At 43.4% G+C, this 20,784-nt stretch overlaps 1 protein-coding gene across 1 annotated transcript in view; it reads right to left on the reverse strand.

Moving 5' to 3' along the window:
* DOCK2 (dedicator of cytokinesis 2) overlaps positions 1-20,784 on the reverse strand; it is a 439,395-nt gene that overhangs the window by 243,465 nt on the left and 175,146 nt on the right. Inside the window, exon 27 of the mRNA XM_062189655.1 lies at positions 3,199-3,294. Within this exon, the coding sequence (XP_062045639.1) occupies positions 3,199-3,294 (96 nt within the window). The remainder of the gene's footprint in view (positions 1-3,198; positions 3,295-20,784) is intronic.

The raw sequence follows: 20,784 nt of genomic DNA on the forward strand, positions 1-20,784 counted from the left end.
AAATCTAGGAGAGAGGTTACAGTCCAAAGGACTGACAATACTAAGTACTGGTGGGGATGTGGATAAAAAAAACCCTCACATGTTGCTGGTGGGAATGTAAAGTGGTACAACTCTACTACGTAAAACAGTTGGTGGTTTCTTATAAAGTTAAACATATACTTCCCATATGCACCCGCAATTCTGCTTCTAGATTTTCATCCAAGAAAAATTAAAATGTTTATGTACAATTTGTGTCTGAATGTTCATAGCAGCGTTATTCATAATAGCAAAGCGTTGAAAACAATCTACATATCTATCACTAGTGAACTGATAAATGAAATGTGGCATATTCATAGAATGTAACATTATCTAGAAATGAAAATGGATGAAGTTCTGATAAATCTTAAAATATGGATGAACCTCAAAACATTATGCTAAGGAAAGAAGCCAAACACAAAAGCCCTTAAATTGCATGATTTTACTTATATGAAATTTCCTGAAAAAGAAAATGGGAAGCAGATAGTAGCCGTTTAGGGGTCCTGTGGGGGCTGTAGTTGACCAGAAATGGAAATTTTGGGGGCAAAAGTAATGTTCTAAACCGAATTATGGAGATGCTTGTGCTAAAACTCATGAAACTGGATGCTTTTAAAGGTTATATTTTATATTTTAAAGCAAGTAGTTGATAACTAAAAAAAAAAATCCTCTTTTTTTTTCTCAAGAAGATGTGTAGAGAGATCTGGGTGACTTAGAAGAGGAGAGGTCCCAGCCCAGGCGGCTTCAAAAGGCCATGCACTTGTGCTGAACTTTGAAGACTAGGCAGGATTTCAACATGGTGAGCAGGCACAGAAAGCCGTTCTAAGCCTGCAGAGAAGCACAGCTGGAGCGTGGAGGTGAGAGAGTACCAGGCATGTCTTGGCAATAACCAAATATCCATTTGGGCTAGATATCTGGATGGAGAGAGAGAGATGAAAAGGCTGAAAATTCTGTTTATGGCCAGATCAGATTACAGATGAGAACGGCCAGGCTAATATATCTATGACTTAATGCAGTAGGCAGTGGGGAGCCCCTGAATGTTATAGAATATAGGTGTGTCCTAGGACAGACTGGGGCAGAGGTGAGAAGCGAGCGTCGGAAGGACCAGCTACCAGAACAGAACATCAAATAAAAGGCTCATAACACTGGCAGCTGTGAACAAGAGTCCCACGGTGGTCATTCGCCTGTGTCAGTAATGCAAAGGGACAGAGAGACTCATTGTACCCGACAGAAAGGAAAATAACAATAGACACCACTTATTTAGTGCTTTGTATGATCCATGCCCTGTTTTAAGGAATCACTACTCTAAAGCAAAGACAGAGGTAAGAGCCTGCTCTATACGGAAGGAGCCAAACGGATTGATGATCATCTTTAGGTATGCTGCAAAGAAAGGGAATAAAGATTAGGGAGGTCATAAAATGCTTATCTAAGGTGTGTTATGGGAACCCTGTGCAGGGAAGCTTGTAAGTGAGTAAGAAATGGGGATACTTCAAGGCAGAAGTGTACTAAGTGAGACAAATGAGGCAAAGCAGTTCCACGGCTCTGTGGCCCAAGGAGGCAGGCATGCCTGGCATCTGTGGATGTCACCGCTTCATTAACCCTACATGATACAAATTAAGTAAACAGGCATAGATGGGGGTAGACAGAATAGAATGAGTAAAAAAGATGATCACACTGGGCTGCTTCTCAGGCTCCTGTTAGAACAACACTCAGTATCTTATATTCTGGATCCATGAAGCGAAGTAGATGAAAAGCCTGAAAAATCTGATTGTGGCCAGACCAGACTACAGAAGCTGAGAATGGCCAAGCTAATGCATTTATGATTTAATTTGGTAGGCAGTGGGGAGCTACTGAACATCCGAGAAGATGGGATACTGTCATTTAATATCTCCGAACCTGGCTCTCACTGTACAAGTACAGTACCCAGATCACATTCTCACTCAAAAGCCAAATCCAACTGTTTGGGGGTCATATTGTGCTTATTAACATTTTTTTAAAATTAGCTGCCAATGCTTAAACACCAGGAAATTTCAAACAAAGTATGGGGCTTACATCTTTTCTTTAAAAAAAAAAAAAAAAAAAAAAAAAAAAAAACCTGAGATTCCAGCAACTACATGGCCCAATCAGTCAGCGCTGAGTAGCACTTGTCCTCTTTAAACACTCCAGTTCCTGCCAGGAATGCTTCATTCATTCGCTCACTCATTCATTCAAGGCTTGGAGACAAAGCAATGAACAACTCAGACAAAAATTCTTACTTTCCTGGAGCTCATATTTTTACAAGAAAGCTAGAAAACAAACAAATAAGATGATCTGCATTTCAGGTGATAAATACTAATTAAAAATAAAGAAGTAAGGCATAGAGAGTGAAAGAAAATGGAGAGATGCTGGTATCACAGACAGGATGGTCAGGGCAGGAAAGCTCTCTGAGCTAAGAAATGATGACAATGAGAAAACAAGGCCAAGGGAACAGCAAACAGAATCATGTTTTAAGTGTTGGGGGGGACACATGAATGAGTAAGGGAAGAGTGCATTTCAGGCCTGGAAATTGCTTGCATTTCATTCTGAGTGGGATGGGAAACCACTGGTGGGTTTGAGCACAGGAGTGACATGTTTGGACATATGCATTTAGGTTCGTGACTGGGCTCTATAAGCACCCAAATTTTGGGTCCTTGGTTTAAAGCAAGACAGGCAGATGCTAAAGGATTAGAGATGGGCTCTGAGGATGGAAAACAAGCAGACTGTGGGGAAGACATTTCCTGATCATCAGAACACAATGTGTGCCAAAGAATAACCCCAAATTCAGCAGTGACCTTGAATTACCTGGCATATATGGACAGAGATAACCAGAAACCACCCAGAAAACCAAGCTCACATGCCTTTGAGTCTGAGTACTGCCTGACTCCAGGCCAGAAGAAAAGGTTCCTGGCAGACACACATCTGGAACATTCTATGTTGTCCACTTACAAATGCTTTTCTCGCCTCTCTGTCTTTACCAGTGATATTCTACACCTGCTAGTTCATGCAACTTGGCAGACAAGTCCTGAGTCTTATTTTAGTTCAGCAACTTGTGTTAACTTTCATGTCTTCCCAACCAGACGACAGAAAGAAGACCCCCCAACAAACAAGGTACTGGTCATAGACCCTGAAGAGTTTCAAACATTTGACAAGGAGAAAGAATCTACTCACAATCAGAACGTGATCTCGACCCATGGTGATGACCATCCTGTTCACTGTGCGAAGCAACTGCACCAGAATCTCTTGGATGTGGTGGTAGGTGAAGGCCTGTAACACAATCAGAGACACCTATGTGATAACCAGGACACTGGGTAGACAGACTCCTAAAGGACACAGACAGTAGTGATCAGACAGTGGTGACTACCACCACGAACAACACTTTTGTCACCACTGCCACCATCATCACCAGCAGTGCCTTCTGGCACTGGGCACCAGGAATTCCCCAGTCACCTTAAACATGATAGTGGTTAAGAACTTCTTTAGGCTCTGGAGTCAGGAATTTCTGATTCTGATTCTGGCTCCGACAACAATTCCCTGCACCTTATTGGTTCTTTACCTTCCCAGACCTTGGTTTCTTCATCCAACAGTGGGGAACAAGGAAGGAACTTAACATAGGAAATTGGTTGTATAGCTGATGAAGAAGCTGAAGCACCAACAGCAGAAGCTACTTCCACCCCCAGGTAAATAGAAGAGCCACAGTCTCTGGAGCCCAGGGACGGAGTTATGTGACAGCAATTGTAACTATCATGGGAGAGCTATGCATCTGCAGCTGACTTGAAGGAAGGAAATCCATGGTGGGACATGTTATAACGTGTAGGTTTCTGGCCCCTTTGAGTAGAAGTTCATGAACTTTTCCTGCAGGACTTCTGATGCTTTTCGAGCTTTTGCTGTGGTGGGCAAGGATGTCGTGCATATTCAAAAATCCTCAGATCAGTTTATCAGCAAAGATTTTGGGCATAGAGCTTTGTCCATGCATCCTCTAAGGTAGTCACAGTCAAGTGGAAAGGCTCTGGGGTTGCAGGTACAAAAGTTCGGGGTCTGAGTTCCAATGCTGTACTTGCCAGTTGTGCGACCTCACTTACCACTTAATACCTCTGATCCTTGACCTTCTCACCAACACAATATGGCAGGTTCTCTCTACATAAAAAATCTGGGAGATGGGGCCAGCATTGTGGCATAGCAGGTAAGGCCACCAACTGAAATGGCAGCATCTCACTGGGCACCAGTTCGTGTCCCAGCTGCTCCACTTCTGATCTAGCTCCCTGCTGATGTCCTGGGAAAAGCAGTGGAAGATGGCTCAAGTGCTTAGGTCCCTGCACCAACATGGGAGATCCAGATGAAGATGAAGCTCCTGGCTCCTGACTTTGGCCTAGACTAGCAGCAGCCACAGTGGCCATCTGGGGAATGAAACAGCAGATGAAGGATCTTTCTCTCTGTCTCTCTCTCTCTCTCTCTCTCTCTCTCTCTCTGTAAATAAATAAATCTTATTTAAAAATGTTTTATGTTTCCCCTTCCTATCAGGTTTTAATAATTGTTGGCATTCAAAGATGAGTCACCCAGAGCTTGTGTTCTCTTTCCACCATAGACTCAAGTATCCAGCATGTTACCTGATCTCTAGCCTTGTGGAGCCACAGCAGAGCCACGGTCATCAGCGCTTTTGTTACAGCATGTGGGTTTTCCCCTATCTATTTATTGGAAAGGCAGACTTCTAGGGAGAGGGAGAGACAGAGAGAGATCTTTCATTCCCTGGTTTCCTTTCCAAATGGTCACAACATCCAGGGCTGTGCCAGGTCAAAGTAAGTTAGGAGCCGAGCACTCTATCTGGGTCTCCCACATGGGTGCCAGGGGCCCCAAGCACTTGAGTCGTCATCTGCTGCTTTCCCAGGAAGCTGCTTTGGAAGCAGAGCAGCCAGGACTTGAAACCAGTGGTCTGATACGGGATGCTGACCTCACAAGTGGTGGCTTAATCCACTGCGCCACAACACTGGCCCCAACTCTATGTTTTACAGAAACAAGTTCCCATTCACCATCAAGTCCCTCAAAACCTCAATCTCCCTCTAGACTTAAGCTCCCCACAAAACAGTCCTTTTCCCTCCTGCAGCTCAGGGTCAGGCAAGACAGCTACATTCCTTGGCTGAAGCTGAACCTCTGCCCTCACTTCCTTCTCTGTTTTTAAGCCTTACTGTTGACTTGCAATTGACTTACAATTTCCTATTGATGTTCATGGTTGTAACAATAGCTAACATTTTCAAGTGCTTACTACATGCCTGGCACCCTGTGAGCACTTTACCTCGTTTCATGTCAAGATAAGCAAAATTATGATCTCCACTGTTCAGATGAAGAAACTGAAGATCAGATAGGTTGAGTAACTTATCCACGGTCAACCAGCCAGGAAGTCAGGAGGGAAAAGATTCAGACACAGCAGTCTGGCGGTACTGTCTGCTCCTGGCAGACTGGAGCCTGACCACAGGTCTCTGGATGCTACATGGGGCTTCCTCAGCCTCTTCCTGCTACAGGATGGATACACCCTGACTTTATCTGGGCCAACTTCTAATTCTTTAAGTGACTTCCGATCTTTTCTTTCCTATTTTAGAAAATCTTCAGTGCTATGTATTCATTACTCTCTTATCTTTTCTGCATTCCTTTGCAATTTCATCAAATTTATTTAATGGACTCCATTTGGTATGATTTTCCCCCCAGGATTACATCTTTTCTCTTAGCAATAGAGATATTAAAACCCTCCTTTCTTCTCGACCTCCTGCCCCTTTTCCTTTTAAATAACCATTTTTTCTTTAGCCCACAGAGCAGCAATTAAAATGCTGAAGAATTTGGTATTTAAAAGTGGAAAACTGTCAAGTTCAATTCATTTCTCTCTGAAAGCTCCCAATATGGGAGGCTGTGTAACATTGTTTTGAGAACAGATAAACTTGAGTTTCACTCCTCACTCTACTAAATTGAGCTGGGTGAACTTGGGCAAACTGCCTTTCCTCTCTGAGTTTCAGCTTCTTTATACGATGGGGCAAATAATAGAAGCTGCAAGGTTATGGGTTTGGGGGATAAATAAGGTAATGCGGTTTGAAGTCCCCGAAACTAGCGGCTGGCACGGAGCACACCCTCAGGAAGCGGAGGCTGCAGTTCCTGTTCCCCTTGGTCTGCAGCAGCATTTTGGCTGGGCTTGCAGATTCTCAGCACGTAGCAGAAAGCGCAGTACAAGGTAATACATAATCTAAACTCTGGTGATAGCGAAATGTCATCCAAAGAATGTATAGCATATATGCAAATGGAAAACTTTCAAGATGATAAACCTGTGCTAGGCCATAAAAGTGCAGCCACAAATCACCCACTGTTAATTGCTCCAGTGCCAGGCAAGTGGAGGGAAACTCCAGGAAAGTGTCTTCCGGGCCCGAAGTATGCGGTGGCTTGTAATTGAAATGACAAAATCAGTCTTCTCATTGTGGCCCTGGGAACGAAATCAATCCGTCCAACCTAAACACACTGCAAATTGTGGCGATTTTTTTCCTTTAATAATTACGGGCCATGATATCTGCAAGGAATTTATGTACAAGCCTACTATCTAACACAATAGAAGGAGAGCTGGAAGCAGACAGGGCTGGGTGTGAGGACTGGGGCTGGGATGGAGCCGAACTCTGCCTTGTTGGGTCACCCTGAGTCCTAGGCCAACCCTAGAATGCTGTAGAACACAATTCAAAACCATTGATTCCCTGTACTGTTTCGAGAACAGTAAGAGAACATTACATACATGAGATGATTTTAATAATACAAAAATACAACATTTAATAACACTGAATCAAATTATGTGAAAGGTATGCCCTTTGTTAAGTTTCCTTTCAATGCTTCTGATAACACCAAGCAGAAAAATCTCCCTTTGGTGCTACAATGTCTGGACTATCTCCCTGGTTAATGCAAAACCATCCTTCACAAAAATTTTTATTTATTTTAGAATTAGAGAGATAGAGGCCGGCGCCACGAGTCACTAGGCTAATCCTCCACCTGCGGCGCCAGCACACCGGGTTCTAGTCCCGGTCGGGGCACTGGATTCTATCCCGGTTGCTCCTCTTCCAGTCCAGCTCTCTGCCGTGGCTCAGGAGTGCAGTGGAGGATGGCCCAAGTGCTTGGGCCCTGCACCCCATGGGAGACCAGGAGAAGGCACCTGGCTCCTGGCTTCAGATCAGCGCAGTGCGCCAGCCGCAGCGCGCCAGCCGCGGTGGCCACTGTGGGGCGAACCAACGGAAAAGGAAGACCTTTCTCTCTGTCTCTCTCTCTCACTGTCCACTCTGCCTGTCAAAAAAATAAAAATAAAAATAAATAAATTAAAAAAAGAACTAGAGAGAGAGAGAGAGCTCCCATTCACTGTTTCATTCCCCAAATGGCTAGACTGAGACAGGAGCAGGAAACGCCACCCAAGTTTCCCATATGGGTGGGAGTAACCCAGTTACTTCAGCCATCATCACCTCTGCCTCTGAAGTCTGCATAAGCAGGAAGCTGGAGTCAGGAGCTGGAGCCAGGTATCAAACCCAGGCACTGCGGTACTAGCTGCAGACATCCTAACCAGTGTCTGAACCAGTAGGCCAAATGCTCACCCTCAACCCCCCCCTTTTTTTAAACAGAAGAAAGACCTCAGGTTAGAGCAGGTAGCAGGTAGAACAACAGCATCAAGCTAGAAGTTAATAATAGTTTTAATCTCTCACATAGGTGCAGGGGCCCAGGCACTTGGCCCATCTTCTGCTGCTTCCCTCGGCATATTAGCAGGGAGCTGGATTGGAAGTGAACAGCTGGGACTAGAACCAGGGCCCATATGGGATGCTTTACCTGCTACGCCATGACAGTCCCTCACTGGAGACCCTTATACACTTCCAGGAAATGTAGCTTCATTTCATTAACCTTTCACAGCTGCTAAGAAATCACAAATTTTATAGTCCTGTAGAGTTCGTGGTCAAATTTTAGAAAATAACCAAGTTCGATGTTTGTTTGCTGGTTTGCTACAGGTTATAGTTTTTATTGTTCTGTAGAAAGTCTACCTGTCTTCGATCAATGACAATTGCAGGTTAAGCCACCACCTACAACAATGACATCCCATATGGGCATTGGTTTGATTCCATCTCAGATTCTCCATTTCTGATCCAGCTCCCTGCTAATGTGCTTGGGAAAGCAGCAGAAGATGGTTGCCTCCTTGCATCTATGTGGGAAACCCTGATGGAGTTCCAGACTCCTGGCTTCAGCCTGGTCCAGCTCCAGCCGTTGCCATTCTTATCCCAGTTGTAAACCACAGAGAATACCCACTTCTTACACAGTTTTTATTTCCCAAAAAGGATGAAAAGCAATTTGGAAAGATCTGATTCCTTTTAGCTCATTCAATGTGTTTTATGCTATCATTTTCTTCACTTATGATGGTCTCTTCTGTTTTTCCAAGTTGTTTCTTTATTTTTAAAAGAGTTCTTTCTTTCACAGAATCTGTTTCCTCCAAGTTGCTTTCCTCCTGTGTGCTTGTTGTGCACTCTCGCTTCCGCGTTAGAGCTGCTTCCTAGCCTTCTTTAATTCGTGGGTTTGTGCTCTCACCTCCAAGTGAATAACCCCAAAGCTGACTGCCAGCCATGAGCATTTGAGCAGAGCTTGTTGTCTTTGAGCTTTGCTACAGGTGATCTGGTTGGAGAGACTTAAATACCAACATATGCAAATCATTCCTAGGCTGCCCTATCCACTGCCCAAAGGGTTAAGACCTGGCTGGCAGCACACTAGGAGCTGAGTGGGATGACAGTCAGAAGTCAGCAATGGTCAGCTTCTAGGATGCGCCATGATTACAACCTCCTATTGTGGATGGCATCACTGCCTGCCATGGTCTGTGGCGTCTCCAAGCCCAGATACTCTGCTTTATCCCCTTTATAGAACAACTCTCCCATGAAAGAGCTGCATATAATTAGACTGCTTTTAAAAAAAAAGATTTATTTTATTTACTAAAAAGAGAGAATGACACAGAGAGAGGAACAGACAAAGACATCTTTCAATCACTGGTTCACAACCCAAATGGACAGAGAGACAGAGAAAGAGTTCTTCCATCTGCTGGCACACTCGCCTAAACAGCCATAATGGTCAGGACTGAGCCAGGCTGAAGCCTGGAGCCAGGAACTTCATCTGGGTCTCCAACATGGGTTACAGGGGCCAAAGCACTTGAGCCATTTTCCGTTGCCTTCTTAAGTGGATTAGACTGGGAGCTGCATCACAAGGAGAGCAGCTGCGACTCACTGGTGCTCCGATTTGGGGGGATGCTGGTAGCACAAGCTGTGGCTTAACCTGCGGGACTCCAACACTGGTCCCAGAATGTTTCTTACCCAGACTTCCCACTGACTGAACTTCTCTGAGCTCCTCTTCTTCACCCTGATCGCCAGGACACTGGGTCCTATCATTTCCTGAAACTTTAGTGGGGGGAATTTTTCGCTTTACATCAGGTGAGTTCTCAGTTTTATCTACTTCTGGCTTGTGAATCACTTTCCTTGGGTCTGTTAAGCCATGTATTCATTTTCCACATGATTTCCACCTTCCTTATATTAAAAAAAATATTTTTTTTCCTGGTAGTGTTCCAAAAGAGAATACTACATATGAGCTCTCATCTTTAGAGGGAATTCTACCCTAAATTTTTATGTTTAAATATTTATAAATGAGTTGTTCTATTTAAAATATTAAAAATATATATGATAATGATAATAAAAAAGTATTTAATGTAAATATTTTTTTGACAGGCAGAGTGGACACTAAGAGAGAGAGACAGAGAGAAAGGTCTTCCTTTGCCGTTGGTTCACCCCACAATGGCCGCTGCGGCCGGTGCACCGCACTGATCCGAAGCCAGGAGCCAGGCGCTTCTCCTGGTCTCCCATGCGGGTGCAGGACCCAAGCACTTGGGCCATCCTCCACTGCACTCCTGGGCCACAGCAGAGAGCTGGACTGGAAGAGGAGCAACCGGGACAGAATCCAGTGCCCCGACCAGGACTAGAATCCAGGGTGCTGGTGCCGCAGGTGGAAGATTACCCTATTGAGCCGCGGCGCCGGTCTAATGCAAATATTTTTGAAAAGAGTGTTAATGCAACTCATAATAGATAGCAAGGAAAACATCAGTTTGGCGAAAGGGTTTGCATAAGGTCACATGATGAGTGACACATTAAAACCTTGCTCTGCTGTGCAACATGGACATACTCTACCACACAAGCAGCACTGGCTCTGTGTCTGTGCCAAGGCCAACCACATCTTCTTCTCCTATTTTGGCTTGAGCCCTTTTCTGTACCAAGATGAAGATCATAAGGCCATAGCTACAGCATTGAATTCAAAGGCCTATGATTTAAATAATGAAACAGAAATTATGCATATTCTAGCCATGAAAACACCTGCAGTCTATGGCCACTACTGTTTTTTTTCCTCCACCCTGTGTTCTTCTCTAAGAGCCCTTTTCAACTTCTTTCTTACTTTGAAGGCACCACAAATACCCACCTACAAAGGAAATATCTAAATGTGAAAGGCAGTACCAGCTACCAGCTGAAATAGTCACCTCCCCTCTCTCTCTTCAGCTCCTAATGGTAATGTGATTTTCCATGAGTTCTAGGTGAAGTGCCGTCTGTCTGCTCTCCTCTTGCTTGAATGGATTTCTGTCCCGAAAGACTTTTCTGCACCTACAACTCATTGTGTGAAGCAAGCAGCAGGAGCAGGCTGGGCCAGAGGCAGCACACAAAAGCAGGGGCCAGGGGTTAGCAAGGTTGGGTGGGCATTGCTGCAACCCGTCATCTTTGCCTCTGTGACTCATCAGGTGACCCCCAATGCCCCAGGTAGGACTTCAGCAGTGAATGCCTACATGAGGTCCTGAGCTTTGCATTAATTAGCCTTCTCTAGAGGGGAACAGTGAGGGTTGGCAGCAGCAGGATGCAAGAAAAAGAAAAAGAAGATACAGGTTCCAATTCTGACACTTCTATTACCTAACAACTTTTGAGGTCTTCATATATACCAGAAACTGTGCATACACACTTGGCATTTTATAATCTTATCTTCTTATAAAAACCCCACTGATGTCCTAGATGAAAACCATAGGATTAGAGAAGTTTAGATACTTGCCCAAGAATGATCCACTCCTAGGTGGCCAACTAGAACCCAAGCTCAGTTCTATCTCCATACTCTCCACAATATGAAGTATAGTGGTGGAGCTGGGAAGAGATGGTGCTTCAGGCCCTCCAAAACCTCTCTGGCAGCTGTTTTTAGCATTATGGGAAGTACTCTGCACACCCGCTCTCCTGGCTCACAGCCTATGGAGCTACAGTTAACTGTGTCTTGCTTTGTCATTGACCTTGACTGATCTTGTCACTCTGAGCCTCGGTTTCTTCATCTGTACATCTGACATAATGACACTCACACCATCAGAACTGTTTTTGAGAAACTGCAACCCATTCTGACACTGAACTGTTACTACATATTACGTTCTCCTCCAAGTGCTTTACATACATTAACTGAAGGAACCTTGTAAGTACTGATGAGGTGACGGAAATATTTCTATTATTCCAGATTTAGAGATGAGGAAACTGAGTCTCTTTCTGTGGCCACACGTCATGGAAATGCTAATCCAAGTGCCAATCCAGGTCTGCCTGATTCCAGTCCAGGCTTGTGACTGTCCCCCGCTCCATCCCATAGTATCACATAAATGAATGGACACAGAGGCACTTTGTAGGTGGTAAATCATTCTGCAAATCTGTCCAAGGAATATCACAAGACAAGCATTTGTGTGCGCAGCTGTTCATAGCAACACTGCATTGTTTATAGCATCCAGATACAGCAAGGAAGATAAATGTCCCCAAGTTGGGAATTATATTATATTTATGATGGTTCATCCTCATGGTGAAGTGGAAGAAGGTAGATGGGTCTTGACCTGGAAAGATATCTCTAATATATTCGGTAAAAAGAGACTACAGAGCACCATGCATAATATAATCCTTTTTTTAAAAAAAAAACTTTTGTACACAAAAACTCTGGGAAAACATTGATTCACCATAATGGGCAGGAGGAAAGGGAATGACATGAGGTTAAATGGACAGTTTAATGGTCTACGGTTTATTGGAAATTTTAACAGTAATTATGTATGATAAAAGAAGAACCCAGAGAATGAAAATCAGCCTGCAGGCTAAAGGAATCAAGTTCATAGGAGACTGAATGGAGACATCCTTGCAACTGTGTATGTCCTTTAGGCAGTCCTGGGTTTGGGGGCGGTGGACCCCCGTGGCATGGACAGCCACATCCACCCTCCTCCCAGAGCTTCTAGCCCCCGCTAGGGCTACAGATGTTACCTTGCTGCTCATACTGGAAGCCTGCTGTCAATATTACTAAACTGACAAAAGAGTCCTACAAAGTAATGTGAGTTAATAATGTTTTAAAAGGCACAACTATGAAATGTTTTATTTCATTTACCAAATGCTTTTAACTTCCATTTCCTGGCAGCTGAAAAAAAAAAAAAATCCACAAACTTAAAGCAACAGGAACAAAAACATAATAAAACCATCACCTCCAACAACAAAAAAACTCTCATTTGGTTTCTAGAAAAGACTGCTGTTATTCCGATTCTGTATGTTTCTTCCTGAGACTTTTATAACAACACACTGGAACCTCCAACCTACCACCAAGAGTGGAAAAAATTAAATTTCCCAAAGTTCCATGTCTTAATGCTGATGACTGAGTTGGCTGGAGCCACTTTAAGAAGATGGACGTGGGAGATGCTACACTTTTGTATTTTGTTTTTCAGAATGGGAGGTGTCTGGGGGATTGCATAAAAAGAAATAGATCAAGAACACACTGGCATTTGTGCCAAGCAACTGGCTGTGGGCTTTGTATTTATTATCTTCTTGCATCCTAACAAAAACTAAGGATAAACTCTGACCCACTCTAAGATGTAAAATAAGAGCCATTCTAATTATTATCACTCAGTATTTACTGATCACTGCATATACACCAGACACTGAAGTGCTTTACACCCCAACATAGTTGAAGTGTCACAACAGCCTTATATGAGCACACTGGCTGCACTCATTCTTCTCATGTTACAAATGAGGAAAGTAGGTGATGCAGCTGGATTTGAATCCTTGTCTCCTAGGTTGCAAGGCTCTTATGTGATAGGCTGGCTATGTAGAGTGATATCAAATTGCTTTTATTAGCCAAATGTAATAAGAAAGACAAATGTCTCCCAATCAGGAACCCTATCATAAAACTGATGGTTTGGCATGGGCATGTGGCTTAGTAGTTCAGAAGCTGGTAAGGATGCCCGTGTTCCACACTGGCTTCCAATCCTGACTCCAGCCTCCTGCTGGCACAGACTCTGGGAAGCAATGGTGATGGTTCAGGTAACCAGGTCCCTGTCACCCAGAGGGAAGACCTGGGCTGAGTCCCCAGGTCCCAGCTTTGGTCCTGCCCAATTCCAGCCATTACTGGCATGTGGGGAGTAAACCAGGGAATGGGAGTTATCTCTCTGTCTCTCAAATAAATAAATAAATAATTTGTAATGACAGTTTATAAACACAGTAAAACAGGAGATGGTAGCTATGTCTTGACCAGGGTATCTGCAACTCCAGGCTGCTTTCTAAGAAGAATAGTTTCATCTGCTTTAAAAGCTTAGATTACGCCACTCAGTTTCCTTTTTTCAGAGTTCAATGAATAAAGGAGCAGGCTCTAGACAGTCTTAATTCTGAAAACTCACATGTTATGTGAAAGTTATTAAGATGAAAAATCCCTGCTCAAATAAATATAAATACAATTGCATAAGAATTAAATTGTAGTTGACCAGCTAATGCACTGTTCATTTTGCAAATAGTCACTTAAACAATTATTCAGTTTTGCATTTTTGTGTCCATATTTTGGTACTGATTAGCTATTTAGAGCTAAAACACCTGTATTACCTGTGTTCTGCAGTTATACAGTAGTAAAATGTACATTGTCAAAGCTGAAGTGCAAATGGCCCTAATTGAGCAAATAGCCCAGCAACCATGGACTCCTGTAAGAGTCATATTGCAGAAATGGGCCCAGAGCTATTTGTAGTATTTCCAAAAAACTTAACAGAAATGGTGTACTCATTCATCTTTAGTAATACTGCATGGGTGAATTAAAATGTCACAGTGACCTGTTTGAGAACAATATAAACTCCAGGAAGAAGTTTCTCCAGGTCAAAAAATTCTGAAGAGTGTTTGTATAGTATTAATTTTCTTTTACTGAGCAAACAAAATTACTTAAGGTTTAGTGCATTATGCTAGCTGGAGAGGTAATATGTATTTTTAAATTTTTATTTATTTTTTTCATTTTCTTTGAAAGTCAGAGAGATATCTCCTTCTTGCTCCATCACTCCCCAAATGCCTACAACAGCTAGAGTTAAGCCAGGCTGAAGCCAGGAACCCAGAACTCAATTCGAGCATCCCACATGGGTGGCAGGGACCCACATACTTGAAACATCATCTGTTGCTTTCCAGGATGTGCACTACCAGGAAGCTGGATTGCAGGTGGAAGAGCAGGGACTCAAGCCCCAGCACTCCAATTAGGGATGCAGGTATTCCAAGTAGTGCCTTAACGTGTTGCCAAATGCTCACCCCAAGACAGTACATTTTAAAACATGCACTGAGGGGCACAGGATAAGAAAATTACTCCTGGTGGTGAAAACACTTGCCATCATTTTTCCAAAAGATGCGCAAGATATGGCCTCCATGCCATATATGCCCTGACTTCCTGATGTCCTTCTTCTCCCCTCCCACCAGGACTAGCCTTCCCCAACCCCTCCATTAGCAATTCAGGGTTTCTCCTGCTTCCTTTTGACTTAGCCCTTATTTTATCATGAGATGCCATCCACAATCCCAGGATGGTTTCCATCCCAGGTTGAACAGGTGCCTATGGGGACTAGCATGATTCTCAAATGTACCCGCACCTCTATGTGAATGCTTACTTGAAATCCCATGGCCAGGATTTCATTCTCTGACTTAAGGCTAATTCTTTACTGTTAAAATCCAGCCCTGAACAAGAGCCTTAAAATATTGGACTATAAGCTCTTCTGAGGTATGAGTCATAACAAATCCATTGCCACCTTCCCCTCTGCAATGTAGAACAAAGAACAGGATCATCTGTGATTGCCCAGAGGATAGGAATTAAGGCTTTGTCATTATTTTAGATTCAACATCCAGCACAAGCACTTGACAGAAAAGGCAATCATTATAATCTTTTAGAGTGGATGTAGATTTTGTTTGATTAACTAATTGGAAAGCTAATAGGAGATGTCAAGTAATAAAGAACTTAGGAGAATATATGGGGAGAATCTGGAAACTTCTGGGCACTGATCTTTCTGACCTTACTGGAGACCCAGACCGAACTGACACAAAACACTAAGGGGCTCTTAGGGAAAGAGAAAAACTGAAAAATATATACAATGTTTTACCCTCCTTTTTAAAGCAAAAATACCCTTAATTACCATACCATCCTCCATAGAGGGAACATAGACATTAGATAGTTCACTTAGTGAGGATAATATAGTTTCCTCACCAGGATCTTCCCAAATCACAGCTGACCTCATTTTTAAAAATGGACTCTTCCAAGTCAGGCAGGCATACAAACAAATCTTGGAGATGGGTCTCATGAAGCATCCCAGTATCCTGTGCCTTGACCAGGATTCACCCACTCCCCATGGTCAGCCTGCTCAGGATTGATACCAGAAACTTTAGAAAAATTATCAGCAACAAAAGGATTTAAAATCTTGCCCTTGAACCTCATTTCCTTTGCCAGGAAAGAACAGAAGAAGTATGTCAATCTTAAGAACAACAAAATTGTCCAGAAAAGATTAATAAATCTGACAAACAATATGTAGTCTCTGATCTAGGTGCACAGTTACGCATATATCAGTGTTGTTTTTCCACTTCAGATTGAAATTCTCTATAAAGAACAAGCAACATGGGTGGGTGCTTGGCACAGCACCTAAAGTACCACTTGAGTCACCTGTATCCCATATCTGAGCTTCTAGGTTCAAGTTCCAATTCGTCTCCTGATTCTACCTTCCCACTTATGTGTACCCTGGGAGGGAACAGTGATAACTCAAGCTAGTTGGGTCCTTTCTACCCATAGAGACCTGGATTGAGTTCCTAGCTTGTGGCTTTGGCCTGGCCCAGCCCCAGATGTTGAGGGCATTAGGGAGTGAAAAAATGTATGGAAGATTTCACTCTCTCTCTCTGCCTTTCAGATAAATAATGAAATAATTTAAAAATAAGCAACAGGGAATTTCTGTAACTCTCCATGGTGCTGATAAAATTGTTGGTTCCTACAACAGGCATCAAGGGCATTTCTCCTCATCTTGAGTAGTCTTTCCCATAAGCCTGTTTGCTCATGAGTGACACTGGATGACAACACCTTACTCACAAGATATGGCAGCTATGTACAAAGTGCTCAGCATAGTGTTTGGCTTACAACAAGCATTCACTGACATGTGATTCAAACATGGTTTTGTCATGAGTTAGAATACAAAGCATGCATAAATACCAGGATAAAACATACTACTGAATTCAAATATCTTCAACATTATGGTTCCAGCATGAGGACACTGAGCATGTTCACATTCACTCACCTGAAGCTGGAGATACTTAGATGGAAAAACTTAAAAATAACTGAGATTCCTTCTTAATCACGAATATGTTTGTGTGAACTGCCTCAGATGGCACAGACTAGTAGAACTAGAACTGAAAACAGAACCCACATCTTCCCAAAATGTTGGATGGTCCTGGCACAAAATACCCTCATCTCTGTCACCACCTCTCGTAGCTATGGGAATGTGACTATTCTTGATACCCTCTTCCAATGGGAAAATGCATGCTGACTTGTAAACTGAAGGATAAACATCTTCGGGAAGACAACGGCACCCAAAATTGGAACCTGCTTTTTATATACAGCAGCACAGAATTATCTTTTCTTGGTAGGTTCTGCTGAACATAACAAACAAATTGGTGTCAGCATGTATTTTAAGAAAATAGACTAATTGAAGAGGGGAGGATCAATCAAACCACAGAGATTAATTATTGAGAATCTTCTTGGAGATTGGCACTATGCCCAGGCAGCTTCAAAATACAGGTGAAACCCAAGAATGGATCAGCCCTGTCCTTGAAGAGTCTGAGAACCAAACATGGGATACCCACAGAAGAGCAATTCTTTTTTTTTTTCTCTCTTTTTTTTTTTTTTTAATTTTTGACAGGCAGAGTGGACAGTGAGAGAGAGAGAGATAGAGAGAAAGGTCTTCCTTTGCCGTTGGTTCACCCTCCAATGGCCGCCGCGGTAGGCGCACTGCGGCCGGCGCACCGCACCAGTCCGATGGCAGGAGCCAGGTGCTTCTCCTGGTCTCCCATGGGGTGCAGGGCCCAAGAACTTGGGCCATCCTCCACTGCACTCCCGGGCCACAGCAGAGAGCTGGCCTGGAAGAGGGGCAACCGGGATAGGATCGGTGCCCCGACCGGGACTAGAACCCGGTGTGCCGGCGCCGCAAGGCGGAGGATTAGCCTATTGAGCCGCGGCGCCGGCAGAAGAGCAATTCTAGTAAATGATGTTCTGTGTCAAGTCTCCAAGAGACAGGATGGACACTGAGCTGTGCAATGATCTGGGCAGGCCAGAGGTTGACTCAACTTCAAAAGAGAACTTTGTGGGTTGGGTTGGATATTTAGTTTAATTGTTAAGATACAGGTTGGGATGCCTATATTCACACATAAGAATGCCTGAGTTGAATGTCCTACTCCAGATCCTGATTCCAGGTTCCTGATAATGTGAACCCTAGGAAACAGTGGTGATGGCTCAGGTAATTGGACCCCTGCCATCCACATAGGAGACTTGGATAAATTCCTGGGTCCCAGGTTTGGCCTAGTCCAATCCTGGTCATTGCAGGCATTTGGGCAATGAATAAGTAAATGAGAGCCCTCTCTCTTTCTCTCTTTCCCTCCCTCTCTCCCTCCATCCCTCCCTCCGTCCCTCCCTTCCTTTGTCTCTCAAACAAATCAACAGAACAGACAGCTATATTTAAATATTCATAGAAAGTTCATTGAAGCAGTGGGATGAGTGTTAACCATGGGAGGGGGGCATGGAGAGAGCCAAGGTATGCTACCAGACTATTAAATCAACTATTGAAGCCAAGGACAAGAGTTAGCAGTGTTGAAAAATAAGGTCTCTGAGGTGGTTCTGAGTAACAGAGTGGCTTGTCTTAATCAAGTTTGCATCCCCATGACTAGCATGGTGCATGCCTAATAGTAGGTGTTTAGTTTATATTTAGTGAACTGTTGGGTAAGAAGACATTGAAAAGGGAAATAATAACAACAACAACAACAAAAACCCACTATTCTTGTCTTAACACGTACAGAGAAGTCTAACATTACAGGAACAAACATAAAACTGTACACAATTAAGTGCTGAAATCTATGATAAAACCAAAAATGTTGTCAGGATGTAGTAGAGAAGGCAACTAATATATAGGCTACATGAGTCTGGGATGATTTCTTAATAAAAGGGGAAATTGGGTTGGGCCTCTTAGGTAAAGCAAAATTTGGCTCTCATATTCAGATGTCTATAGGGGCAGTGCAGATATTAATGTGTGAATCCAGGCATCTAGAAAATATTAGGAAGTAGTGGAATTGTGGCTTTTATTAAAGAATTCTACATGGGGCCAGAGCCTGTGGCATACAATAGGTTAAGCCTCTGCCTACAGCACCGGCATCCCATATGAGCACCAGTTCATGTCCCGGCTGCTCCTCTTCCAATCCAACTCTCTGCTAATGGCCTGGGAAAGCAGTGGAATATGGTCCAATTTCTTGGGCCCCTATACCCATGTGGGAGACCTGGCAGAAGCTCCTGGCTCCTGGCTTTGGATTGGCCCAGCTCCAGCTATTGGGGCCCTTTGAGGAGTGAACCAGCAGATGGAAGACCTTTCTCTCTGTCTCTCCCTCCCTCTATTTATTTAAGAGACAGAGTTACAGACAAATACATCTTAAAAATAAAAAAGAATTGTACATGCCAAACACAGTATTTCTGTGGGCTGGATTCAGGTTGCGAACTAGCAGTAGGAGGTATACAGCATAGTCAGAAGGAAGAAGAAGTATCTTCCAGATGGCAGAATTGGGGTAGATGATAAAGAAAGGAGAAAAAACATAAAGGCTTGGTAGGAGAGGGAGAGAGGGCCTTGCTGGAAAACAAAATGCCCAGTGCAAACAGCGAAAATCTAAGATAAGTTTCAACTCCAGATAGAAGAAAGGGGATTAAGAATCAATGATGACTTGAATGTACTAGTTGGCTTGGACAAACTGGGCTGAAATTAGAGCTTTTACTTTTCCATGTGATCTTCTGCATCAAATAGATTTATCTCTAAGGCATACATTATCTAAAAATCTCTCCGAGAAAATGTCCATTCTAGAACTTTTGATTGGCTGCTGGAAGCTTCCCCGTGCAGTCCCTGGCCGCAGCCCTGTGACTGTATATGACAGCAGGGTCACTATAGACAGAGCCGTGGATCAAAACGATCCTTAAAAATAGAGTGCCGCCTTTCTCGCTGAGCACATTTCACGTAAGGATTTACATTTATACCAGTAGAGCAAATCAAAGCTACAGTTCCCTCAGTTACTGTAACCTGGACCAAACACAGCTATATTTTTCTGCTGCTGGGAGGGCTTTTAACTCACACCTCCCAGCTGCGAAGGGGAGATTTAATTCAAACAGTATGTGAGAGATGCTTTCTGGAGAGCAAGTGGCTGGCCCAGTGAAGGTATAGAGTGTAAATGGCTCTTCTTTTCAACTAAGGCTTTTATATAAGAGTTCCCTGCAGACAGAAATTTTCAGCAACCCCACCAGAGATTCTGGAGAGAACAGAAAGATGCCTCTTCCACTCTTGCAAGCTGCCACGCTCATGCCTTGTTCAGAGCCAAGCTTTGTTACTGGGGGTGACCAGCATTGATGAAAGATACTTTGCAGGGGTGAAGGAGTACATGCTTGCCTGGGGTACCGAGTTGAAGGGGTGCCAAACCACTCAGTAATCAAGACAAAATGTCATGAAATATTTAAAAAAAATAAAAATTAATACAAAAATTCCATGATGAACAAAATATCAAAATACCAATTTTTTAAAATCTCATTAAAATCTATTTTATTGATCATTAAATGCTTGGTGCCCTCTTAACACATTGCCCCCTTTCCCACGCAAGTGTTTCACTTGTCTTACTCCCTTCCTAGCCCTGCAAAAAATGAAGAAGAGTGTGGGATTGAGGACAGGAGGCAGGAGTGGAGAATCATCATGGATTTGGCTGCAGGCAACCTCCTTTAGACTTTGGTCATGGCAGATAAACGAATATTGAAGAACATCTCAAGAAGTATTTCTATCTGGCACCAATGGAACAGAACATATTGGATTGTTAACTTTACTGGAGAGAGGTCTAGTCAACCATTAACAAAAGCTTTCTTCCAATTTTCCAGGTGGATCTCCTGAGCATAAATGACCCAAAGGCCTTCCAGTAAGCAATGAATACCAAACCACCATTTTCCAAGCCTACTGGGCAAAGAACAGGTGACACTCTAGACTGATACCCTAGTCAAGGAATTGGCACAATAATGAGACTGTTAAATGGGCCGCGAAATGCTGCAGCTGTGAGGGCCTTGAGAACAGGTCAGGCTCACAGACTCCTCCATGTCCCAGTTCCCAGAGGCCAGGCATGGGTTAGTCAACACTAAGTGTTGGCT

This window comes from Lepus europaeus, chromosome 4, assembly GCF_033115175.1.
Source record: "Lepus europaeus isolate LE1 chromosome 4, mLepTim1.pri, whole genome shotgun sequence".
NCBI classification, from domain to species: Eukaryota; Metazoa; Chordata; class Mammalia; order Lagomorpha; family Leporidae; genus Lepus; species Lepus europaeus.